At 40.4% G+C, this 24,614-nt stretch overlaps 1 protein-coding gene and 1 long non-coding RNA gene across 3 annotated transcripts in view; one reads left to right on the plus strand and one right to left on the minus strand.

Moving 5' to 3' along the window:
* Window positions 1-8,793: 8,793 nt before the first annotated feature.
* Window positions 8,794-10,327, minus strand: LOC132991321 (uncharacterized). The gene is made up of 3 exons (XR_009676172.1): window positions 10,251-10,327; window positions 9,947-10,022; window positions 8,794-9,450 (listed from the first exon to the last, which is right to left on the minus strand). It is a non-coding gene; the product is annotated as an uncharacterized LOC132991321 (long non-coding RNA).
* A 6,503-nt stretch (window positions 10,328-16,830) lies between these two features.
* The window catches only part of dbpa (D site albumin promoter binding protein a), a 17,618-nt gene continuing 9,834 nt past the window's right edge, over window positions 16,831-24,614 (plus strand). Inside the window, exons 1-3 of one of the 2 annotated variants that reach the window (XM_061059694.1) lie at window positions 16,831-17,902; window positions 22,227-22,486; window positions 23,497-23,704. In XM_061059694.1, the coding sequence (XP_060915677.1) occupies window positions 17,707-17,902; window positions 22,227-22,486; window positions 23,497-23,704 (664 nt within the window). In that variant the 5' untranslated portion in view covers window positions 16,831-17,706. The remainder of the gene's footprint in view (window positions 17,903-22,226; window positions 22,487-23,496; window positions 23,705-24,614) is intronic. The other variant, XM_061059695.1, reaches the window with a different exon arrangement.

The following is a 24,614-nucleotide window of genomic DNA, read 5'->3' on the forward strand; positions in this document are numbered from 1 at the left end:
AAACCGTAAACAGCAGATAGTAGGTACTAAACAGTAAACAGCAGATAGTAGATACTAAACAGTAAACAGCAGATAGTAGGTACTAAACAGTAAACAGCAGATAGTAGATACTAAACAGTATACAGCAGATAGTAGGTACTAAACAGTAAACAGCAGATAGTAGGTACTAAACAGTAAACAGCAGATAGTAGGTACTAAACAGTAAACAGCAGATAGTAGATACTAAACAGTATACAGCAGATAGTAGGTACTAAACAGTAAACAGCAGATAGTAGATACTAAACAGTATACAGCAGATAGTAGATACTAAACAGTAAACAGCAGATAGTAGGTACTAAACAGTAAACAGCAGATAGTAGATACTAAACAGTATACAGCAGATAGTAGGTACTAAACAGTAAACAGCAGATAGTAGATACTAAACAGTATACAGCAGATAGTAGATACTAAACAGTATACAGCAGATAGTAGGTACTAAACAGTAAACAGCAGATAGTAGGTACTAAACAGTAAACAGCAGATAGTAGATACTAAACAGTATATAGCAGATAGTAGGTACTAAACAGTAAACAGCAGATAGTAGGTACTAAACAGTAAACAGCAGATACTAAACAGTAAACAGCAGATAGTAGATACTAAACAGTATACAGCAGATAGTAGATACTAAACAGTATACAGCAGATAGTAGGTACTAAACAGTAAACAGCAGATACTAAACAGTAAACAGCAGATAGTAGGTACTAAACAGTATACAGCAGATAGTAGATACTAAACAGTAAACAGCAGATAGTAGGTACTAAACAGTAAACAGCAGATAGTAGGTACTAAACAGTATACAGCAGATAGTAGGTACTAAACAGTATACAGCACAGATAGTAGGTACTAAACAGTATACAGCAGATAGTAGGTACTAAACAGTATACAGCAGATAGTAGGTACTAAACAGTATACAGCAGATAGTAGATACTAAACAGTATACAACAGATAGTAGGTACTAAACAGTAAACAGCAGATAGTAGGTACTAAACAGTAAACAGCAGATAGTAGATACTAAACAGTATACAGCAGATAGTAGGTACTAAACAGTAAACAGCAGATAGTAGGTACTAAACAGTAAACAGCAGATAGTAGGTACTAAACAGTAAACAGCAGATAGTAGGTACTAAACAGTATACAGCAGATAGTAGATACTAAACAGTATACAGCACAGATAGTAGGTACTAAACAGTATACAGCAGATAGTAGATACTAAACAGTATACAGCAGATAGTAGGTACTAAACAGTATACAGCAGATAGTAGATACTAAACAGTATACAACAGATAGTAGGTACTAAACAGTAAACAGCAGATAGTAGGTACTAAACAGTAAACAGCAGATAGTAGGTACTAAACAGTAAACAGCAGATACTAAACAGTATACAGCAGATAGTAGATACTAAACAGTAAACAGCAGATACTAAACAGTATACAGCAGATAGTAGATACTAAACAGTATACAGCAGATAGTAGGTACTAAACAGTATACAGCAGATAGTAGGTACTAAACAGTAAACAACAGATAGTAGGTACTAAACAGTATACAGCAGATAGTAGGTACTAAAGAGTAAACAGCAGATACTAAACAGTAAACAGCAGATAGTAGGTACTAAAGAGTATACAGCAGATAGTAGCTACTAAAGAGTAAACAGCAGATACTAAAGAGTATACAGCAGATAGTAGCTACTAAAGAGTATACAGCAGATAGTAGGTACTAAAGAGTATACAGCAGATAGTAGGCACTAAAGAGTATACAGCAGATAGTAGGTACTAAACAGTAAACAGCAGATACTAAACAGTATACAGCAGATAGTAGGTACTAAACAGTAAACAGCAGATAGTAGATACTAAACAGTATACAACAGATAGTAGGTACTAAACAGTAAACAGCAGATAGTAGATACTAAACAGTAAACAGCAGATACTAAACAGTATACAGCAGATAGTAGATACTAAACAGTATACAGCAGATAGTAGGTACTAAACAGTATACAGCAGATAGTAGGTACTAAACAGTAAACAACAGATAGTAGGTACTAAACAGTATACAGCAGATAGTAGGTACTAAAGAGTAAACAGCAGATAGTAAACAGCAGATAGTAGGTACTAAAGAGTATACAGCAGATAGTAGCTACTAAAGAGTAAACAGCAGATACTAAAGAGTATACAGCAGATAGTAGCTACTAAAGAGTATACAGCAGATAGTAGGTACTAAAGAGTATACAGCAGATAGTAGGCACTAAAGAGTATACAGCAGATAGTAGGTACTAAACAGTATACAGCAGATAGTAGGTACTAAACAGTAAACAGCAGATACTAAACAGTATACAACAGATAGTAGGTACTAAACAGTAAACAGCAGATAGTAGATACTAAACAGTATACAACAGATAGTAGGTACTAAACAGTATACAGCAGATAGTAGGTACTAAACAGTAAACAGCAGATAGTAGGTACTAAACAGTAAACAGCAGATACTAAACAGTATACAACAGATAGTAGGTACTAAACAGTATACAACAGATAGTAGGTACTAAACAGTATACAACAGATAGTAGGTACTAAACAGTAAACAGCAGATAGTAGGTACTAAACAGTATACAGCAGATAGTAGGTACTAAACAGTATACAGCAGATAGTAGGTACTAAACAGTAAACAGCAGATAGTAGGTACTAAACAGTATACAACAGATAGTAGGTACTAAACAGTATACAGCAGATAGTAGGTACTAAACAGTAAACAGCAGATACTAAACAGTATACAACAGATAGTAGGTACTAAACAGTAAACAGCAGATAGTAGATACTAAACAGTATACAACAGATAGTAGGTACTAAACAGTATACAGCAGATAGTAGGTACTAAACAGTATACAGCAGATAGTAGGTACTAAACAGTAAACAGCAGATAGTAGGTACTAAACAGTAAACAGCAGATAGTAGGTACTAAACTGTAAACAGCAGATAGTAGGTACTAAACAGTATATAGCAGATAGTAGGTACTAAACAGTAAACAGCAGATAGTAGGTACTAAACAGTAAACAGCAGATAGTAGGTACTAAACAGTAAACAGCAGATAGTAGGTACTAAACAGTAAACAGCAGATAGTAGGTACTAAACAGTATATAGCAGATAGTAGGTACTAAACAGTAAACAGCAGATAGTAGGTACTAAACAGTAAACAGCAGATAGTAGGTACTAAACAGTAAACAGCAGATAGTAGATACTAAACAGTATACAGCAGATAGTAGGTACTAAACAGTAAACAGCAGATAGTAGGTACTAAACAGTAAACAGCAGATAGTAGGTACTAAACAGCAGATAGTAGGTACTAAACAGTAAACAGCAGATAGTAGGTACTAAACAGTAAACAGCAGATAGTAGGTACTAAACAGTATACAGCAGATAGTAGATACTAAACAGTATACAGCACAGATAGTAGGTACTAAACAGTATACAGCAGATAGTAGATACTAAACAGTATACAGCAGATAGTAGGTACTAAACAGTATACAGCAGATAGTAGATACTAAACAGTATACAACAGATAGTAGGTACTAAACAGTAAACAGCAGATAGTAGGTACTAAACAGTAAACAGCAGATAGTAGGTACTAAACAGTAAACAGCAGATACTAAACAGTATACAGCAGATAGTAGATACTAAACAGTAAACAGCAGATACTAAACAGTATACAGCAGATAGTAGATACTAAACAGTATACAGCAGATAGTAGGTACTAAACAGTATACAGCAGATAGTAGGTACTAAACAGTAAACAACCGATAGTAGGTACTAAACAGTATACAGCAGATAGTAGGTACTAAAGAGTAAACAGCAGATACTAAACAGTAAACAGCAGATAGTAGGTACTAAAGAGTATACAGCAGATAGTAGCTACTAAAGAGTAAACAGCAGATACTAAAGAGTATACAGCAGATAGTAGGTACTAAAGAGTATACAGCAGATAGTAGGTACTAAACAGTAAACAGCAGATACTAAACAGTATACAGCAGATAGTAGGTACTAAACAGTAAACAGCAGATAGTAGATACTAAACAGTATACAACAGATAGTAGGTACTAAACAGTAAACAGCAGATAGTAGATACTAAACAGTAAACAGCAGATACTAAACAGTATACAGCAGATAGTAGATACTAAACAGTATACAGCAGATAGTAGGTACTAAACAGTATACAGCAGATAGTAGGTACTAAACAGTAAACAACAGATAGTAGGTACTAAACAGTATACAGCAGATAGTAGGTACTAAAGAGTAAACAGCAGATACTAAACAGTAAACAGCAGATAGTAGGTACTAAAGAGTATACAGCAGATAGTAGCTACTAAAGAGTAAACAGCAGATACTAAAGAGTATACAGCAGATAGTAGCTACTAAAGAGTATACAGCAGATAGTAGGTACTAAAGAGTATACAGCAGATAGTAGGCACTAAAGAGTATACAGCAGATAGTAGGTACTAAACAGTAAACAGCAGATACTAAACAGTATACAGCAGATAGTAGGTACTAAACAGTAAACAGCAGATACTAAACAGTATACAACAGATAGTAGATACTAAACAGTAAACAGCAGATAGTAGATACTAAACAGTATACAACAGATAGTAGGTACTAAACAGTATACAGCAAATAGTAGGTACTAAACAGTAAACAGCAGATAGTAGGTACTAAACAGTAAACAGCAGATACTAAACAGTATACAACAGATAGTAGGTACTAAACAGTATACAACAGATAGTAGGTACTAAACAGTATACAACAGATAGTAGGTACTAAACAGTAAACAGCAGATAGTAGGTACTAAACAGTATACAGCAGATAGTAGGTACTAAACAGTATACAGCAGATAGTAGGTACTAAACAGTAAACAGCAGATAGTAGGTACTAAACAGTATACAACAGATAGTAGGTACTAAACAGTATACAGCAGATAGTAGGTACTAAACAGTAAACAGCAGATACTAAACAGTATACAACAGATAGTAGGTACTAAACAGTAAACAGCAGATAGTAGATACTAAACAGTATACAACAGATAGTAGGTACTAAACAGTATACAGCAGATAGTAGGTACTAAACAGTATACAGCAGATAGTAGGTACTAAACAGTAAACAGCAGATAGTAGGTACTAAACAGTAAACAGCAGATAGTAGGTACTAAACTGTAAACAGCAGATAGTAGGTACTAAACAGTATATAGCAGATAGTAGGTACTAAACAGTAAACAGCAGATAGTAGGTACTAAACAGTAAACAGCAGATACTAAACAGTATACAGCAGATAGTAGATACTAAACAGTAAACAGCAGATACTAAACAGTATACAGCAGATAGTAGATACTAAACAGTATACAGCAGATAGTAGGTACTAAACAGTATACAGCAGATAGTAGGTACTAAACAGTAAACAACAGATAGTAGGTACTAAACAGTATACAGCAGATAGTAGGTACTAAAGAGTAAACAGCAGATACTAAACAGTAAACAGCAGATAGTAGGTACTAAAGAGTATACAGCAGATAGTAGCTACTAAAGAGTAAACAGCAGATACTAAAGAGTATACAGCAGATAGTAGGTACTAAAGAGTATACAGCAGATAGTAGGTACTAAACAGTAAACAGCAGATACTAAACAGTATACAGCAGATAGTAGGTACTAAACAGTAAACAGCAGATAGTAGGTACTAAACAGTATACAACAGATAGTAGGTACTAAACAGTAAACAGCAGATAGTAGATACTAAACAGTAAACAGCAGATACTAAACAGTATACAGCAGATAGTAGATACTAAACAGTATACAGCAGATAGTAGGTACTAAACAGTATACAGCAGATAGTAGGTACTAAACAGTAAACAACAGATAGTAGGTACTAAACAGTATACAGCAGATAGTAGGTACTAAAGAGTAAACAGGAGATACTAAACAGTAAACAGCAGATAGTAGGTACTAAAGAGTATACAGCAGATAGTAGCTACTAAAGAGTAAACAGCAGATACTAAAGAGTATACAGCAGATAGTAGGTACTAAAGAGTATACAGCAGATAGTAGGCACTAAAGAGTATACAGCAGATAGTAGGTACTAAACAGTAAACAGCAGATACTAAACAGTATACAGCAGATAGTAGGTACTAAACAGTAAACAGCAGATACTAAACAGTATACAACAGATAGTAGATACTAAACAGTAAACAGCAGATAGTAGATACTAAACAGTATACAGCAGATAGTAGGTACTAAACAGTAAACAGCAGATACTAAACAGTATACAGCAGATAGTAGGTACTAAACAGTAAACAGCAGATACTAAACAGTATACAACAGATAGTAGATACTAAACAGTAAACAGCAGATAGTAGATACTAAACAGTATACAGCAGATAGTAGGTACTAAACAGTAAACAGCAGATACTAAACAGTATACAACAGATAGTAGGTACTAAACAGTAAACAGCAGATAGTAGATACTAAACAGTATACAACAGATAGTAGGTACTAAACAGTATACAGCAGATAGTAGGTACTAAACAGTATACAGCAGATAGTAGGTACTAAACAGTAAACAGCAGATAGTAGGTACTAAACAGTAAACAGCAGATAGTAGGTACTAAACTGTAAACAGCAGATAGTAGGTACTAAACAGTATATAGCAGATAGTAGGTACTAAACAGTAAACAGCAGATAGTAGATACTAAACAGTAAACAGCAGATAGTAGGTACTAAACAGTAAACAGCAGATAGTAGGTACTAAACAGTAAACAGCAGATAGTAGGTACTAAACAGTATACAGCAGATAGTAGGTACTAAACAGTAAACAGCAGATAGTAGATACTAAACAGTATACAGCAGATAGTAGGTACTAAACAGTATATAGCAGATAGTAGGTACTAAACAGTAAACAGCAGATAGTAGGTACTAAACAGTAAACAGCAGATAGTAGGTACTAAACAGTAAACAGCAGATAGTAGGTACTAAACAGTATATAGCAGATAGTAGGTACTAAACAGTAAACAGCAGATAGTTGGTACTAAACAGTAAACAGCAGATAGTAGGTACTAAACAGTAAACAGCAGATAGTAGATACTAAACAGTAAACAGCAGATAGTAGGTACTAAACAGTAAACAGCAGATAGTAGATACTAAACAGTAAACAGCAGATAGTAGGTACTAAACAGTATACAGCAGATAGTAGGTACTAAACAGTAAACAGCAGATAGTAGGTACTAAACAGTAAACAGCAGATAGTAGATACTAAACAGTATACAGCAGATAGTAGGTACTAAACAGTATACAGCAGATAGTAGGTACTAAACAGTATACAGCAGATAGTAGGTACTAAACAGTAAACAGCAGATAGTAGGTACTAAACAGTAAACAGCAGATAGTAGATACTAAACAGTATACAGCAGATAGTAGGTACTAAACAGTATACAGCAGATAGTAGGTACTAAACAGTAAACAGCAGATAGTAGGTACTAAACAGTATACAGCAGATAGTACGTACTGCCTACTGACAGATTGAGTAGGTACTTGGCAATTCGGATACAGCCCAGCCCTCTCAGAACGCTCCGTTTTGGTGTGTGTGTCTCTTTAAATGCAATGACCCCCCCCCCTGAGTTTTCCCAGTAGACATCACTCCTCTGTAGTGAGAATAAAAATAGCAGACCTGTTAAAAGTTTTGTTCTAGTCTGGGGGTGGAGTCCATGGGTGGAGATACCAGGGGAGGGGAGGGGATTTTTTTTTACCAGAATCCCACTGTGACATCACAAGGAGAGAGACATTTGAAATAGAGCATTTTTCTCTGTGTTGTAAGACTTATGCAGACCACAAACAAAGGACTGGATGGTTTATTTCACATGTTGTGGGTCAGTAGACTCTCAGGTTACACAGATATATGTTCACAAACACTGAAGAAGAGGATCTTTTATAATATGTCCCCTTTAAATTAAACAAGGACAACATGTGTTTGTGACTTCCTGTGTTTCTGCAGCCAGCCTCAAGCGGACTCTGCAAACTGCAGGATTTTGAACTTCAGCATCGGCTTCATTTTTCAACACCGGAGGTTGCAGCTTGTTTTTCCCCCCCAATTAACTCTCTGTATCTCCCAGGATTCTGGGTATAATCTCAATCATTCCCCCCCTTCTTGTAGAAGTTCATGTTCAGCTCATTTCATCTGTCCTATTATAGAGGACTGTGACATCACTTCATGTTGTAGTTGAAGGTTTCACCACTAGATGTCACTGTTGTTATTGTTCACTAGCTGTAGAAAGAAGGCTGCAGGCTTCAGTCCCCCCCGCCCCCCCCTCATGATGCTTTGTCATGTCGTACAAACATGGATAAACATCAGTGAACAGAAATTATTAGTCTGTTCAGACACGATGAGACACAAGAGGAAACAAATGCTGATCACTGATACTATTTCAGGGCGCCCTCACACTAGGCCCAGTTGCCCGGTACCACGCCCTGGTGCGCTTGTCCCCAGTCCCCTGCCGGCCTGCTCTCACACTGTTCCAGACCTAACACACTAAGAAATCAAGGTCCTAAAAAGGTACAAATGCTTTGTCGCTCCAGCAGTACGTTAGGGTACAACACTGTACCTCTGAACATGGTACATTTTTGTACCTTCCTGTCTGTACCTCTAAAAGAACATTTCTGGACCCCTAGTGACTAAAATGTACATAATTGGTACCTACTGAGTTTATGTGGCAAAAACGTACCCTTAAATTAATAAATTTACAGTTATTCAGCAACATTTATTGAAATAATTAGTTAACATCTTGGAAAAATCCATCTTTTACATGTTAACCAACCCCTTTACAGTGCATTTTAATTCATGTGTTGTTCTGATAGAAATTATATAAAGTTCCAGCACACGACAAAAAGCAGTCTAAGCAGCCGTTCACTAATCCAACAAATACTCCATTAAATAACTTTGCTGAGTAAAACCTTAGCTCAAAAAACACAAATGTACAACTCAAATCCAAGGTTAGATACAATTCTCTCAGTTATCAGTTATTGAGCCGTTCGTTAAACTGTTTTAAATGCTAAACACGCGACCAGTGTATACTTGGCACATTTAAACAATAAGCATGACAAATTTTAGGTATACAGTAAAAAACATTGAAAAAATGCAACTTCATAACCTATATACCAGATATGAATCCTGTATAGATATTTAAATAATATATTAACAGGTGGAATGAATTTGAATTCCTTTAGAACTTAAACACCAAACTTAATGTTAAAACATAGTGAAGGCTGTCATGAAGGCCTCATCAAGACGTGTGTACCAACACATTACTACTCCGTCTTCTTTGACCACATGGAACCCTCTTGTTGTCCCTCATGTCCATCAGCTGTAGGGTTGGATAGAGTGTAGCCGGTTCGCCCTTCATGAAAGAAAAACATGGAAAAATAAGAACACACGACTTGTAACCAATCACTAAATTACTTTGTCAAATCTAAATTTGTTGGCACTAAAAATGCTAATGTTATGTTACAGCTGCTAATGTACTTGCAGTTGCTAGTGATTAGTCCTGAAGTTGGATTATTTTTTTTGCAGCAACAAAGTATGTATTTTCAGTGATTTATTGAAATATATATTTTTTAAACATATTTAACATTAATTTTTTGTTTCATTCATACATGAAACAAAACTTTAAATGACAAATTAATATTTCAGTTTTTGTTATTTGTATACAACAGAATTTGTATACTGAAAATTCAATCCACACAGATAGGTGGGGCATAACAAAAACACTGTTTATTCTTTATTCATAACTTAATGAAAGAACAAGCAGAAAATATCTAGCAAGCAACCTTTTTCTGTGCATGTATTTATTTGAGGTCTATCAGTCAGTACTATAAAACAATCTGGATGCCTACCTCTTGCACAATGATGTGGTGTTCAATTGTTTCTCTGAAGACGGATGACGAGGAAAAACCCGGTCCAAAAGTATTCCTGCAATACAGAAAATAAAACAAGAATATATTCATGAAGAAATTTAGCTGATACAATGCTTTTAAACCTCAATACAGTTGCCTGTAAAGATTATATAACCTCAAATTTAAGAAATGGTTATTTTGCTCGCTTTTATTGACAAAACTTGAGGCGCCTTGTATTTCATTAAAATCATAGATTTGATAACACTCCCCTGTAGTGACATTCACATGTTTCAATGATACTCACTATCATGTGTCCTTAAGAATGGGGATTTGTTGAGCACATTCATTAACTTTGTGACATCAGGCCTCATCTGGACATCTATGGGAGAGGATGAAATGAAATGTCACAACACAGGTTACAAGTCGGCACACCACTGTAATAAAACGAGATTAAATCAGTTTATTATATAATGGGTTATTAAAGAGATACTTCACCCATTTGCATTAAACTTTGTATCATTAGAAACCTGACAGCAGTTTGTTGTCAACAGCCGCTGTATGAGCGACAATGCTCCGTTACTTTTTACTGAATGTTTTATATTTGAGATCGTTTTTTACCCCAGCAGACACGGAGCGAGGAGGGTGGGAGTACAAGATCCGATCCGTAGGTCGCTATATTACAGGGAATAGCATACATTTTGAAAAGAGCTCTGATTATGTCAACAGCACCTTTCAGAAAAGTTGAAAGATTTTTAACTTGAGCGGACGAACATGCTGCGCTTTTCTTCTCAGCGCACAAACGTGTCATGCAGACACTCCCGAGCGCACAGCCAGCGCTTTTCTGCCCGGAAGAAATGCTATAGGTGGACACGGGGACACTAGAATTTGTTTGTGAAATGAATTTCCACATGAGCCAAAAAGACACTTTCTGCCTTTTCTCGGTCAAGAAGGCACCAACTATTTCACATTTCTACATATATGACCCGATGTCAATACAGATTCATGTTTAAACCGGTGAAGTATCCCTTTAAACAGCGGGCAGCCACAATATAAACTTATATGCAAACAATAAACTTGGAAAGCTGATATTTAGCACTTTTAATACCTCAAAATGATGCACTGGCCTTGGATCAGTGACAGGCTGACCATGTATTGGTAAACTGTATTTCATTGGCTTTTAGAAGAATCTCAAACAGGTTTCCGACCACGGCTTCAGTGAGTCCTGTTTTTCAGTCCACTTCATTTTCTGAGATACATAAAAGACACACAAATGCGCGAGCGAGCAAAGCAAAATGTCAATCCAAATATAGGTCAATAAATGCATCACGGCCGAAAGTGAGGGGGCAAAGAGTCGAGTGTACCTTACCTGTAACTCTAGCTAGCTAAACCATGATCAGTGTCTGCCATGATAGTGATGCCTAAACATACCGCATTTGTCCGCTCACATGTCAACAAGTCACGGACCTTTCATCGAAAATCAGTGTTACATAACATTTCTAAACATAAAGACTACGGAGCCAAAATTACATTTTAAACTAACAGAAATGGCGGTAACCATAGAAACGGAGAGCAGACTCCGTCCATACTCATCAGACTACAAAGCATAAAACAGTAACGAATTAACTGCTAAAGTAATATAAATGCTTGAACGTCTTTAATTGAGTTAATAATGTTTTAAAAGCGACTTAGCAATGACTAAAACACAACTTACCACGGGGACGTTTCACAGCGAAGTCGGGCTGTGGAGGAAGAAAAAAAAAGGGGTCGCCCCTCGCGAGTCCGCAGGGGCTCCGCGAGCGCATAAAAAAAGGAGCTCGAAGAAGAAAGAGGGCAGTTAGAGAAAAGTCTATGAATCAGTAAAATAAATCACATAAAATAGAGACTAACGGTGAAAACTGCGGACATATTCTGTTCTGCTAACTGCTTCTGCTTGACTTGTATGTTTACAAAAAACAACGGCTCTGTGGGAGGAATAGTATTGCGCATGCGCATGTTTAAAAAGTCCCACCGCGGATCAGTTATCATTTTTTTCTTTTTGTAAAAACGCCCTTTGTAATATAAATTACCATGTCAAAAAAGTTATTTGACTAAAAGACCAACATCAGTCTAAAATATCTATTCTAGCAACAAGCCATAATGTGCTTGATGTATTTAGTTCAAGTTAATTAATTTAAAATAGCCTGAGTTAGCCTTATCAAAGACATCAAGCTATTTTATGTTAACAGTCAAATTTCAAAAAGTTAAAGGTCTAGTTACTTACCCCTGAAGTTTCTTACCTCTTCTTCATTATTTATTATTATTTATTTAGTCCAGCTTCAATTATTTTTTGAACGAGGTATTTGTAGACAAGGTTGACAAAGTAGGAAAACTAATCGCTGCTTGTAGTGTAGGGTACATCAAATGTTACTGTGAAGTAAAGCCCAGGAAACCTACGGGGAACCAAGGCTGGAACAGTGCCCCTGCTGGTCTTTTGAAGTAATGATATGAGATATGACTTAAAGTACAAACTTCTAAAGAGACCAGACAGGTATCGAACCGTATCGTCTCGCAAACTTTTGAGATTTCTACAGAAACAGCGGCTCATCCCCCTCCCAGCGTGTTTTCAGATAATTAATCCTGTGTGTTTATTTTTATCCGTCCTCTCCTCCTACGGGGGACGCTGAAGTGGTTTTTCTCTCTTGACACCCCCCACGCACACAGACACTCGCAGAGCTGCAGCTCCACAAACATCAATGACGGGAGGTCAGGTGTGCTGCACCTGGAGCTCGCGGTCAGGTGACTCGCTGAGCACGCAGCAGCTGTGACCCCTCAGATTTCACTCCCCGTGCTCCGACACGTGTCCCGAAAAAACACCAGAGAGAATAAAACTTTATTAACTCAACATTCAGGAACAAACTCCACTTTGTACTTTCCTTGAATATTGATGTTCAACCTTTTGAAAACGATCAGTAGATATTATGTACTGAATGAAACGATCAAATGACAGGAGGGGAGGAGCCAGAGCCCGACAGGATGACCTCCAGCAGGCTGCTCATGTGCCAGACTCCAATACCTCATGAGGGTCCCACATCCTCTGGTGGTACCTGTTCTCACAGTCCAGCACCATGCAGCTTGATTGGTGTTCACCAGAGACCCCCAGAACTGGCAGGTCCACTATAGGTGGCGTGCATATATATATATATTTAAAGATATACTTTACATTTCTATTTCATGCATATTCATACTTCACAGCCAAATATCATTGTCATTGACTTGTGAGGAACTTTTCTTCTCTTTTTTACCGCCTTGGATTATTGGAAAAATAAACTCTGGTGCTCACTGCAGTTCTTTAAAATGCAGACATTTTTCTTTTAGTGTATTTTCACAGTCTGGTATTTCCAGTTTGACCTGAGTACAGGATTTTTACATTTCTTCCAACACTCCAGCCTCTAAGACGGAGAGAGAGAGAGAGAGAGTGCAGTAGAGCTACAGAATCATTTAATCTGCTTTGGTGCATTGCTTCAAACTGGCCACAAGATGGCGCCATTTAAATGCACTTTATTTGAAGGCTGCTTCCCGAAGCCTGGAGGAAGAGGGACGAGGGAGAAATCATAAGGATTCAAAATGGCTCATGAAAGTTGAATCACACGAGGAGCTGTTGTTCCTCACTTTCACTGATGCATGCCAGCGTGCACACACTCCTGCTCTGTGTGTTTGTGTGTGTGTGTGTGTGTGTTAATTTTAGCCTTTTACTACGTGCACATTCCTGTCATGTATATTTGACAGCATGCTGTCATCAGAAAGGACTTTCCAGGTCTTTCCAGGAACTGTCGCTCCCACAGCTGCTGCGTCTGATTTATTATTTTGTCTGTTTGGTACCAACGAGAAACTCGAGATGTTCCTGTAAGAATAACTTTTTTATTTCCTTATATGCTGTTAATGTATGAGGAAAAACTCTGAGCCGTGCACTAAAACACTTTTATTAACAGGTATAAGAGGTGTTAATAAACAGAGTAACCCTAAAGAAGGATGCACATTCAAACATGACGTAGGCAGCAGGTATCGATATCTGCAGATAAAAGAGGAAAATCAGAATTCCTGAAGGGTCTTTGTTAGGCCCCAAATTGGCCCTAGTTTCTGGTTCTTCAGGTAGATTACAGGAACAGTGTGTCTAAAAGGTCCAGCTGTCATAACAAACTCAAGTTAAGTTATCAACCCCTCCCCATGAGTCTGATACGGACAGAACACTCTGGGATTTCTCGATAACGGTGGCTGCACACCTCTGCATACCGTGCCAGGACCGAGGAAGTGTACCGATCTTAAACACGGATAGGAGCGCTAACAGTAGTCAAAGGAAACTGGACTTTAGGGGGTCGAACCTGCTCGTGTACGGTACAGATGGCCTAGTGTGAGTGCGCCCTGAGACTCGTGTAAACATGTCTAAACATAAAAGAACACGAGCCTAAAAAACACAAATAATCTCGATATTATTCTGGCCTTTAAAGTCGTAAAAACATTTCTATTACTTTATTATTATTATTATTTTTATGTTATGTTATTTTTTTTTATTATTATGTTTTTTAAATCTATTTTTTGTATCTGTTTTTTAGTACATTCTTAATCTTTATTTTTTTAATTTAAATTGTACTGTGTTCACTTTTTGTTTGCAGTCTTTGCTCTTTTCTGCTATAACACTGTAAATTTCCCCATAAATAATAAATAAAGGATTATTTTATCTCTTATTCTAATGAAACAGTTCCTGTAGTTTTTTATTTACTTCGTCTGTTGTGATTCAAAATGGTTTGTAATTATTTTATTGTTAAATGAATAAATAATAAATGTGTGAGCTCTCTTCTCCATTTCCTTTCTCCTATAATCCCCCCCTCCCCCTCCCTCCTCTGTGTTCCCGCTGCCAGCCTGCCTGTCACGCGGCCTTAGCATGGGGAAACCTGTGGGCGGAGATTGTGACCTAATTTTGACCAATAGGAAGCGGAGAGAGCAAGCGAGTGACCTAGATTCAGCCAATCACGGCGCGGCAGAGTCGCCGGTAGGCAGCAGTCGGCGCGTGCCGGAGCCATGTGCTTCTTTGGTGTTTAGAGAGCGCGAGAGGTAGACGGGGACATTCAACGGCGGGAAAAACAGGACGAACCGTGGCTCTCCCGACCTGTTTTTATCGGATTAAAAACATCTTAAACACTTTAAATTAAGTGTTTTTGTAAAATTATTTACTGTTACGTTGATAGAGACTTAAAATACTACAAATATAATCAAAATAAACATTTATTTAAACGGTTTAAAGGATAAAATCACACTTTAATGGCTGTGTCTCTGCCTGTTGCTGCAGTAGATGAGAAGTGTAACATTTAGACACAAAATGGAGGCGGTGGTGTGACTCTCCACCCACAGAGAAACACCTGGTGTGTGTGTGTGTGTGTGTGTGTGTGTGTGTGTGTGTGTGTGTGTGTGTGTGTGTGTGTGTGTGTGTGTGTGTGTGTGTGTGTGTGTGTGTGTGTGTGTGAGCTGCTGCAGATCCTGTCACGTTGTTGTTATAATAAAACATTTTTACAAACACAAGATGAACACAGAGAAACTGTGTGTCTCAGCGGTCATCTTTAAAGCTGCTGTTGTTTTGGCCTCTCGGAGTTTAAAATGACAGCGTGAGAGAAGAAGAAGACGAGAGGGGCGGGGTGCGTTCACGGTCCTCCAAGAGGCAGCAGCTCAGATCAGGGGGGGCGGGGCCACACGCTGCTGTCCGCTTATTGGATGAAAGAGATGGGAGGTGTTGTGGTGGTGTATGAAAATACATGTTGGGTTCAAGTGTCATCGGGAAAAACAATTACTCAACCATAATACTACTGTTTAATGCAGTAAATCACAATTATTTAGATATTTGATTAAACCAACATTGTGGGAAATTAAAATGGTACAACAGCTCGAGAGATAACAGTAATAATAGTTTGAACAATATAAATAATTAAAGGAAGAAATTTGAATTTAGTTTATTTTATCTGAAACATGATCAAAAATGAGAACAAAATAAAACTTAGTAGGTAAAATGTACAAACAATGAAAGACATCAAACAAAAAGAAGCTTTTAATCACTCATTACTTTAATTTACACGTTCAAAAAGGAGTAACTCCTGTCCATTAATCAAACTGACCAAAGAGACACATACAAAACCCATGGATGTGTGTGAGTGTGTGCCTTATTTGGATTTTAACCTGTTAAATATAATCAATATTTAAAGCTGTATTAGAAGTCAGACACACTCTCCGGCAGTGACGGGGTTAAAGCAGGTGAGTGACACGTTCAAAACAGCAAATATTGATTCCCACAGTGCTGGTCATTTGTTAACTCTTGTGTTTGTGTTGGGTTATGCAACAGCAGCTGCTTTTTACCTGTTGTGGGCTTTATATTCACGCTGCTGCTGATTGGGCAAGCCCTCAGACACACCCACCAATCAGGAGAAAACATACCTTAAAACCTGTTGCACGCTGGGAGGAAAAATGTGACTTTCTTATATATATCTATATATATATCTACATATATATAGATATATATATCTATATATATATATATATATAGATATATATATAATAATAATAATATAGGGTTTAAAACTTGAAGCCAAAACATTCTCACTGACAGACTTCTGTTTGGATTGAACTCTGACGCTAAACTGAGAAAACCTAACATACCAATCCGTTAAAATATATATAAGCTTTTTTAATAATACAAATGTCAAGATTTCAATCTTCAGATTTCTTTCATGTATGTTTCCTTCCTTTTCCTTTTATAACCCTCCTAAAAATCACAAAGCCAAATTTTGTGTATAAAAACCACAAACACTCATATTTACCAGTTTTCCCATGCGCCACGAAGGCAGCACAGGCACAAGAGCAAGGCAGAGGGGGCGTTTCTGGTGGAAACTGAGGAAGGGGGCGTGGTCGATGTATGCAAACGATCCACGCCCCCGAGCGCCTTTCCCCCGTGAGCGGTGACGTCACACGAGCGGCCCGTGTTGGTTCCAGCTGACTGGCAGAGAGAGAGAGAGAGAGAGAGAGAGAGAGAGTCGAAAATAGAGAGAGGTGTGAGTGTGTGTGTGTGTGAGAGAGAGAGGGAGAGAGAGGGAGGAAAATAAGAGCCATCAGTCTCATCTATCTGACTCTCATACTACTGGATATTATTATTTTTGGGGGGGTCTCTTTATTTCTTTCATCGCATTTTTTCGCTCATATTTAATCCAAAGTTGATTTCCGTGTTTTTGTTTTTATTTTTGATCCACTCTGGAGACTTGTCGCTCCGTCTAATCCTCTTTCTGCACTCTTTGCTGTGGACCCACACGGATCCGCGTTTTCAGCTTTCAGGACTAAGATCCTCCACGACCGTGAGCCGCCGTTTCACCTCCACTCACTCACCGGGGAGAAGAGGGACTGGGGGGGTCCGGTCCTGCGCGTCCAGGATCCAAGAGGTGACAGCAACTCCCGAAGGCTGAGAGGATGATTTAATCTGCCATCATGCTGCCATTTTGGAGATAAATCCCCCTTTCTTTTTCTTTTTTTGACATTTCTTTCTTCACTTCATGGGACGGGCGGAGCGGCGGGACCTCAGGTGGAGATCTTGAGCGCACCTTTCTGACGGCGCGCCTCTCAATTAGCGTCACTAATTGGATTATTTTGATCTTGAACTCAACAGTCTGCAGGTAGCTCCTCTCCACCTTCTCCTCCTCCTCCTCCTCCCCTAACCCCCCCCCCTCCTCCTCCTTCTCCTTCTAGAAGTTATGTCAAGGCCTCTCACTCAACTCCTACCGCCGGATCTCCCTGCCGGGGCAACAAGCCCCCAGTTCGGGGCCAGTAACCCGGCCGTAAGCGGCCCCCAAGGTGCACACCTGACCTCCATGACCAACCTGAAGTCCCTGCTCCAGCTGCCAATCAAGGCCGACCAGAGAGTGACCAAGGACTGCAGCGAGATGAAAGGTGAGTTTGTGCACGTGTGCCTGTGTGTGTGTGTGTGTGTGTGTGTGTGTGTGAGGAGGAGAGAGAGAGAGAGAGAGGGGCCCCTATAGGCGAGAAACTTCTTAAAGGTACAGTACCTCAGCCAACAAGTCGATGCAGAAATGTTTTTTTATTCAACATTGAAATGTACATTTTAACTTGAGGAGACTTTACCTGCCATGTTTTCAACCAATCACAGGAAGGATACCAAACACTGTGTTCACTATAATAAAGCAAATAAAGGAACCAGAGTCACCATAAAGGGCAGATTTGAGGAAGTTTGTTGATGTTTTCTGTTTGGGGTTTTCATTGCTGGACTCGTTGTCATGACATTTAATAAAAACCTCTTTCTGTATCAGAGGAGAATATAAAAGCTCCAGCTCGTGAGGCCTCTGCAGAAATAATCCAGACTGTAATCATGAGGGCATCACGGTCGATTCATCTGAACATATTCAGAGAGAATATTAACCTTTAACCTTCATGCTGAGACATTTTAATAAAGAAATAAACACCAGAGGAAGTGATGGTGACGATCTTCATCAGATGCTGCAAAACAAACATCCCTACAGACTCAATATCACGGGAGGAGGACTGCAGGAGGGAGTGTGTGTGTGTGTGTGTGTGTGTGTGTGTGTGTGTGTGTGTGTGTGTGTGTGTGTGTGTGTGTGTGTGTGTACATGTGACTGAGTGGGTAGGTGTGATTGTAAAAATACAGAGGCCCTGCTTTATCCTAAGCACTCACACACACACACTTCTACACACACTGCTCTGTGTTCGCTGGAAATGTTTAACGATTCAACATGGAGGAAGAAGACTGAAGACAGGTTTTAGTTAGTGTTTGTTTCTCTGCTGTGTTTAAATAAAGGTTAGTGAGTGGGTTTGAATTGTCTCTCTCTCTCTCTCCTCGCTGTGTGCATGTCAAACCTCCCAGTCAGCTGCTGTCACGCACACACACACAAACTGGTTTTGTTGTGCTTGTGTGGACACTTGGCTTCACTTCCTTGAGCCCTTACTTCAAAAAAAAAAAATCTAGAGCATCTTTTTTTTGTCGTTATGCCAAAAAAAATGATCCTCATGAGGCGTAAGCGTCCTCATAAGAACACTCGAGTCCTCACAAGTGTAGATAAAACAGAACACAGAGATAGAGGGAGAAAAAACAACAAAGTTCCTCCCGCAGTTTGGCGACCCCTGCTGGCCTCTCGGTGTAACTGCACCTCCTGCTCCTCTGCACGAGGAGGAGAAAGTGATGGTGAGCGTTGATGACAGGCTCCCCGTGCAGAAAGAAAAGCCGCTCACTGTCAGCGCCGTGCGACAGGTGATGCATTCAGGGGTCTGAAAAAGACACAAAGGTTTCCCGTGTGGGGTGTTTTATTTATTTGCTGTTTTTTGGCTTCTTCTCTTTCCACAATGCGCAGTCGATTATCACTCCTCCTGCTTTTTTTTCTCCCCTGGCGAGCTTTGTTTGACGCCTTCACAAACACCCACTCCTCTCTCTCTCTCTCTCTCTCCCCGTCTGTCGTTCGTCCCTGAGTTTTTCCTCTCGCTCGCTCCTGTCTTGCTCTCTTTCCCTCGGCCCCTCTGCTGATTTGCATTTTTCTCAGGCTTTGTTACAGTCTGCAGTCTCATCTCTGTGGCTCTTCTCCTCCTGTGCATGCTCTCTTCTTCTTCCCCTCTCATCTCTTCATTCTGCTGCAACGACAAAGGGATACCCGCTCTTATTTTGAAAGGCCTCTGTCACTCCTGCTTCCTTTCCTTTGGGGTCCTGCAGAATGGGGTCTTGGTGATAGGGTTCATCCTTTGACACGGGGAAATCAAAGCAGCCACATCCAGTGAATCTGCAGTTTAAAGCACGCCGCGTCGCTCTGACGGATCACATCGTACCTCACGTTAACCGTTTCCTTCAAACAGTCTGAAAGGTCAAAGTTAGGCGCCAAAACGACCACAAGCCCACACCTGACCCCCCTGCTAAGAGTCTTTTTTGGGGTCTCGTCAAACCCAACCGACTTCTCACAAAGATCTTCTATATCCGTTAAATCTGCACGCGAGTGTCACGAAGACGAGGTCATGAGGTCATGGAGGAGACGTTTATAAATGGCGTGCAGAAATTATTGAGTTAACACGTCTGTGACAAATTACAGAATCTCTGATTTGAAATGTTCAGAGTTGTTTTTGTGAAATCTTGACTCATAAATGTCGCATTCTCACCGACAATTTCCACAAACTCTGTGCACCACAGCGCCGTTCGCTGCCACTCTAGTCCAGGCCCCTGTTTCTACAGCGGGCGCCGCGGTGCATCTCTGGAGCGCCACTACGCTTTCCCTGTTTCTCGCTGTAAGGGCGGAGTCTAAAATTCGGGCTGTTTGTGTTCACACATGCCGCTCCTGCTGCAAATATCAGGACGTTTTGTGCATGTGTGAAAACCGTCCATGTCACGTCTAACCTCCTGAGAGAGCCCGACCTCCGACCTCCCTCCAACAGGGACAACCTCCTGCTGAGAGCCACTCAGGTTCTTGACTCTGACACGTGGGGCACTCTGCGGAGGTTCTGAAGGCTCCACGTGCCCCCAGACCTCCAGATGTTTGAGACGGTCGCTGATCGTGTTCCCGATGTCTCGGCGCTCTTTTTTAGTTTTGATTCCGTCTCTGGAGTCGTGTCATGAGTAATTTAAAAGAAGCTGTCAGGACGATGATGATGATGATGCTAGCAAAGAGATTAAAAGGGACATGATGGCCGTGACTCTCTGCTCGCTCGCCCCCTCCCTCCCTCTCTTGTCTATCCCTTCTCTGCTGTAATCTCTCGTGTCTTTATGTTCTTTAATCCTTTTACATTTAAATTTCCGGCCGTCGTTCAGTCGAGCTCGGTCTCTCTTTTTATTACTCTCGCTGTTGCCGTGTCATCCCCGCCCAGTCAAACATTCTCTTTTATTACTTTTTCATTGGCTTTCATTATTCAGTCCGCACTGTGGAGGCGGGGCTTCAGTAAGAATAATATTATCAAAGGATCAGGCTGCTAAACAATCACTTCTTTCCACTCAGCGCTGCAAATTACTTTCACTTCCTGGTTTTACTTTTCATTTGTTTTGTTTGTGCCGATGGTTTATTGATGCCTGGAGTCCGTATCTATCTTTCCATCAGCCGCGTTCTCCCTCTCTGCGAGGTCGCAGTGCAGGGTCGGACAAGTCAGCGTTATTTTTAGATGCCTTTTTTTAATGATTGCAACTAAGTGCTTCACAGAAAGGAAAAGGACAAAAGCAGCAGATGGGAACACAAACAAACAACGCTGCGCCCCCCCCCCCCCCCCGAGCGGTTTGTTGGTCGTTGTTAAAGATTATAATAAAACGGACGCTTCTACAGATTCTTCAGACACGTGCAAGAATCTCTTAACAGATCTGGAGGCCTGAAACGCTGTTTTCATTTTCATTTTTTCGTTTCTGATCTGAAACGATGGCGGTCGCCATATTGGAAAAACCGTCTCAAAATAACTGTCAGCCAATCTAGTAGCAGTCAAAGAGGTGGAGCTGAGGCGGGCTCAACTGCAACCGGCTGTCTGCTAACTACTCGCCCCTAATTATGCTAATTTATGCAAATATCTTCACCTAAATCAAATCAAAACGATGCTTCATGAAGAAATGAACGCCTGCACGGTGTGAGCCAATAAAAACATGAGCTATAGAGACAAAAACTGTCTTTTGAATCAGGATGTAAACATGTTTATCTATGCTGTTAGAAAGATCATTTTAATATGGAACTAATGGGGGTTCTTTGGTTTAAGGAGCCAGCCTCAAGTGGACACTCGGGGTACTGCAGTTTTTTTTTTTGCACTTCAGATTTGGCTTCATTTTTCAACACTGTTTCCTTAATTAAAAATCAGTCCTGAGCTCCAGATGATGACGTCTCTTGGTGCCGATGTGAGTGATGAGGTCCTGCATGTGGGTGTTTTTTGGGGGATCAAACTTGGGTGCATCTGACCCCCAAGCACGATATCTCTGTGCTGAAATATTCCTGGTTATACATTTAGTCTCAGAGCTTGGATGTTTCCACAAGTGCTCCAAATACTGATGATGTTTCAGGAGCTGGAAAAATGTTGCAGCATGGACTTCAAGTCATTAAAGTTCATCCAAACATCAATAAATCTTATTCACATTAGTTTGATTACAGTAAACAAACGATGAGATCATCAGCCTCTCTGTTGGTAGCTTCATGTTTTTGGATCAGCCTTTCTCACAAACAGGGAAATAGAGACGTTTATTGACCCCCCTCACCTCCTGGAGAATCTAACAGGTCCCCCCCTCTTTATATTCTCCCAGACAAAGACAAGCCCGCAGACTCTGACGAGGACTCTGCGAGTGTTAACCCCGGACCCGGTGGGCCGGGCGGAGCCCCCGGCTCTCTACGTTCGAGCTCCCAGTCGGCCTTCCTGGGCCCCCTGCTGTGGGAGAGGACCCTGCCGTGTGACGGGGGTCTGTTCCAGCTGCAGTACATGGACCTGGAGGAGTTCCTGACGGAGAACGGGATGGGGATGCACAGTAACGGACCGAGCTCCACCAGCGCCCAGATCCCCTCCCAGGTAAGACCGACGCACACTTCACTTCAATCTGCAGGACCAATCGTTGGTGTGAGCCTGACTCAGAAGAATGTTTTCAGTTGGTGTCCAATCGGGATCAATCGTTGATGAAGCAATATTTTCTTTAAGTGACTTATAAAGTGAGAAGCTAACGTAAACAATACCAGAAAGATCGCTCTTGAACACGTGTCCAAGCCTTTTCTTCTGCTTGGAACTCTGGAATAAAAAACATGGCTGCATGTCCAAAACAAGTCAAAGTTTGTTTACTTCATCTTTGTCCTGAACGTTGTCTGAACTCATATTTTGCGATGTCATTTTTGGGGTCCATAGCTTAGCTTCGTTACTAGTTGCTAACTTAATTGGACGGATGGATCAGATGAAACAGTCTCCTTCAGATTCTGTGATAGTAGAGGTTTGTTTGACCCTGAATCCTCTAAAGATCAAGAATATAAAGTGAGTGATAAATAAAAAAAATGAAAAACCTCGCTACGTGTCAGTTTTCTAGCTAGCTAGCACTACAGCTTAAACTGGCCCCATAGCGGCGTTGACCACATAATAATAAATATATGTCTGACTTTTGTGAAATGATAGTCGGCTTTGGGGCGTCTGTGGCCTAGTGGTTCAGTCGCTCCCGTGTTCTGAGGTTGAAGTCGGCCAATCAGGCGGCAGGAGTTCACACTCTCTCTCCCCCCAACTTCCTGCTCTATCCACATAGCAAAGACTTAAACGCCAGAAATGAAATCTTAGAAAACGACTTTATAATCGATTCTCATTTCGGCGAGTTATGAATATTTAAGACCTCCTGCCGTCAATATGAGCCGCAGTTACCGTCTCCAAGATGGCAGCTGCGTTGACCTTCTGCTCCTGTGAACTTGTCGTCATTTTAGTAGCCATGTTGATTAGACAGAATCTGAGTTTGATTTTGCACAAGTAGAAAAATCTATGAACCAGAACGAGAAGCTCTAAAACTTGTACGAGAGTTTGTGTTTGATTCCCGTTTCCTGTTCTCCCAGAGCTCCCAGTCGGCTGTCCCCAACCAGAGCTCCCAGTGCCCGCCGAGCTCTCCTTCACCCTGCTCTTCTTCCTCCTCCTCCTCCTCCATGTCCTCTTCATCCTCCTCATCCTCGCTGCTCGGACTGGAGACCGTCCAGCCGCAACCACCGCCGCAGCCACCTCAGCCACAGCAGCAAGGCATGATGGGAGGACCGGAGTGTCTACACGGTGAGTTAACGGGGATTTCAGTCTGGGAGACCTCAGGGTGCTGTCTTTGGATTTGAGTCTTTTGAGTCCGGTTTTATTCAAGTTTGATCCATTCCAGTTCTGCTTTTAGATTCTTTTACGTCGATCCTAATTTGGCGTTTGGATTCCCAAGGTCATGAACGAGATGTAGAATCAGCTGCAGATTAAATTTCAGGAAATCGAGAGTAATGTGACAAACTGCAGGATCCGATTCTGAGAAATCTCGCTGGTACATTGTGTGTGTTTTTTCCTTTTTAAATCCGTTGTTTGCCTGCACGGACACAAACGAGACGAGAGGCCGAGAGGCCGAGAGGCCGAGAGGCGAGCTGTGGCGAGAATCAAATCAGAAAACACTGTGGGGAAATAAGAGAGAGAGGAAAGAGCTGCAGCGAGAATAGAGAGCTGCTGAAGAGGAGTGAATACCACTGGATACTGCTGCAAGGCTCAGAGTGTGTGTGTGTGTGTGTGTGTGTTACTGTGTGTGTGTGTGTGTGTGTGTGTGTGTGTGTGTGTGTGTGTGTGTGTGTGTTTCTGTGTGTGTGTGTGTGTGTGTGTGTGTGTGTGTGTGTGTGCGCATGCTTTCACGTCGTCGCTGAACTTGGAACATGCACACGAGAGTGTCCTCTTTATTTCCACATTTGCATGAAACTGCTCTAATGTGAACATGTGTGTGTGTGTGTGTGTGTGTGTGTGTGTGTGTGTGTGTGTGTGTGTGTGTGTGTGTGTGTGTCTCTTTATTCTGAATTATGAACACGTGACTGGATTGAGCGTGATGCATCCAGCCAGAAACCCCCTCAGGTCGCTGTAGAGCTGAAGTGTTACTACAGAGAGACAGAGAGAGAGAGAGAGAGAGACAGAGACAGAGAGAGAGAGAGAGAGAGAGAGAGAGAGA

Source organism: Labrus mixtus, chromosome 16 (genome assembly GCF_963584025.1).
Source record: "Labrus mixtus chromosome 16, fLabMix1.1, whole genome shotgun sequence".
In the NCBI taxonomy this organism is placed as follows: Eukaryota; Metazoa; Chordata; class Actinopteri; order Labriformes; family Labridae; genus Labrus; species Labrus mixtus.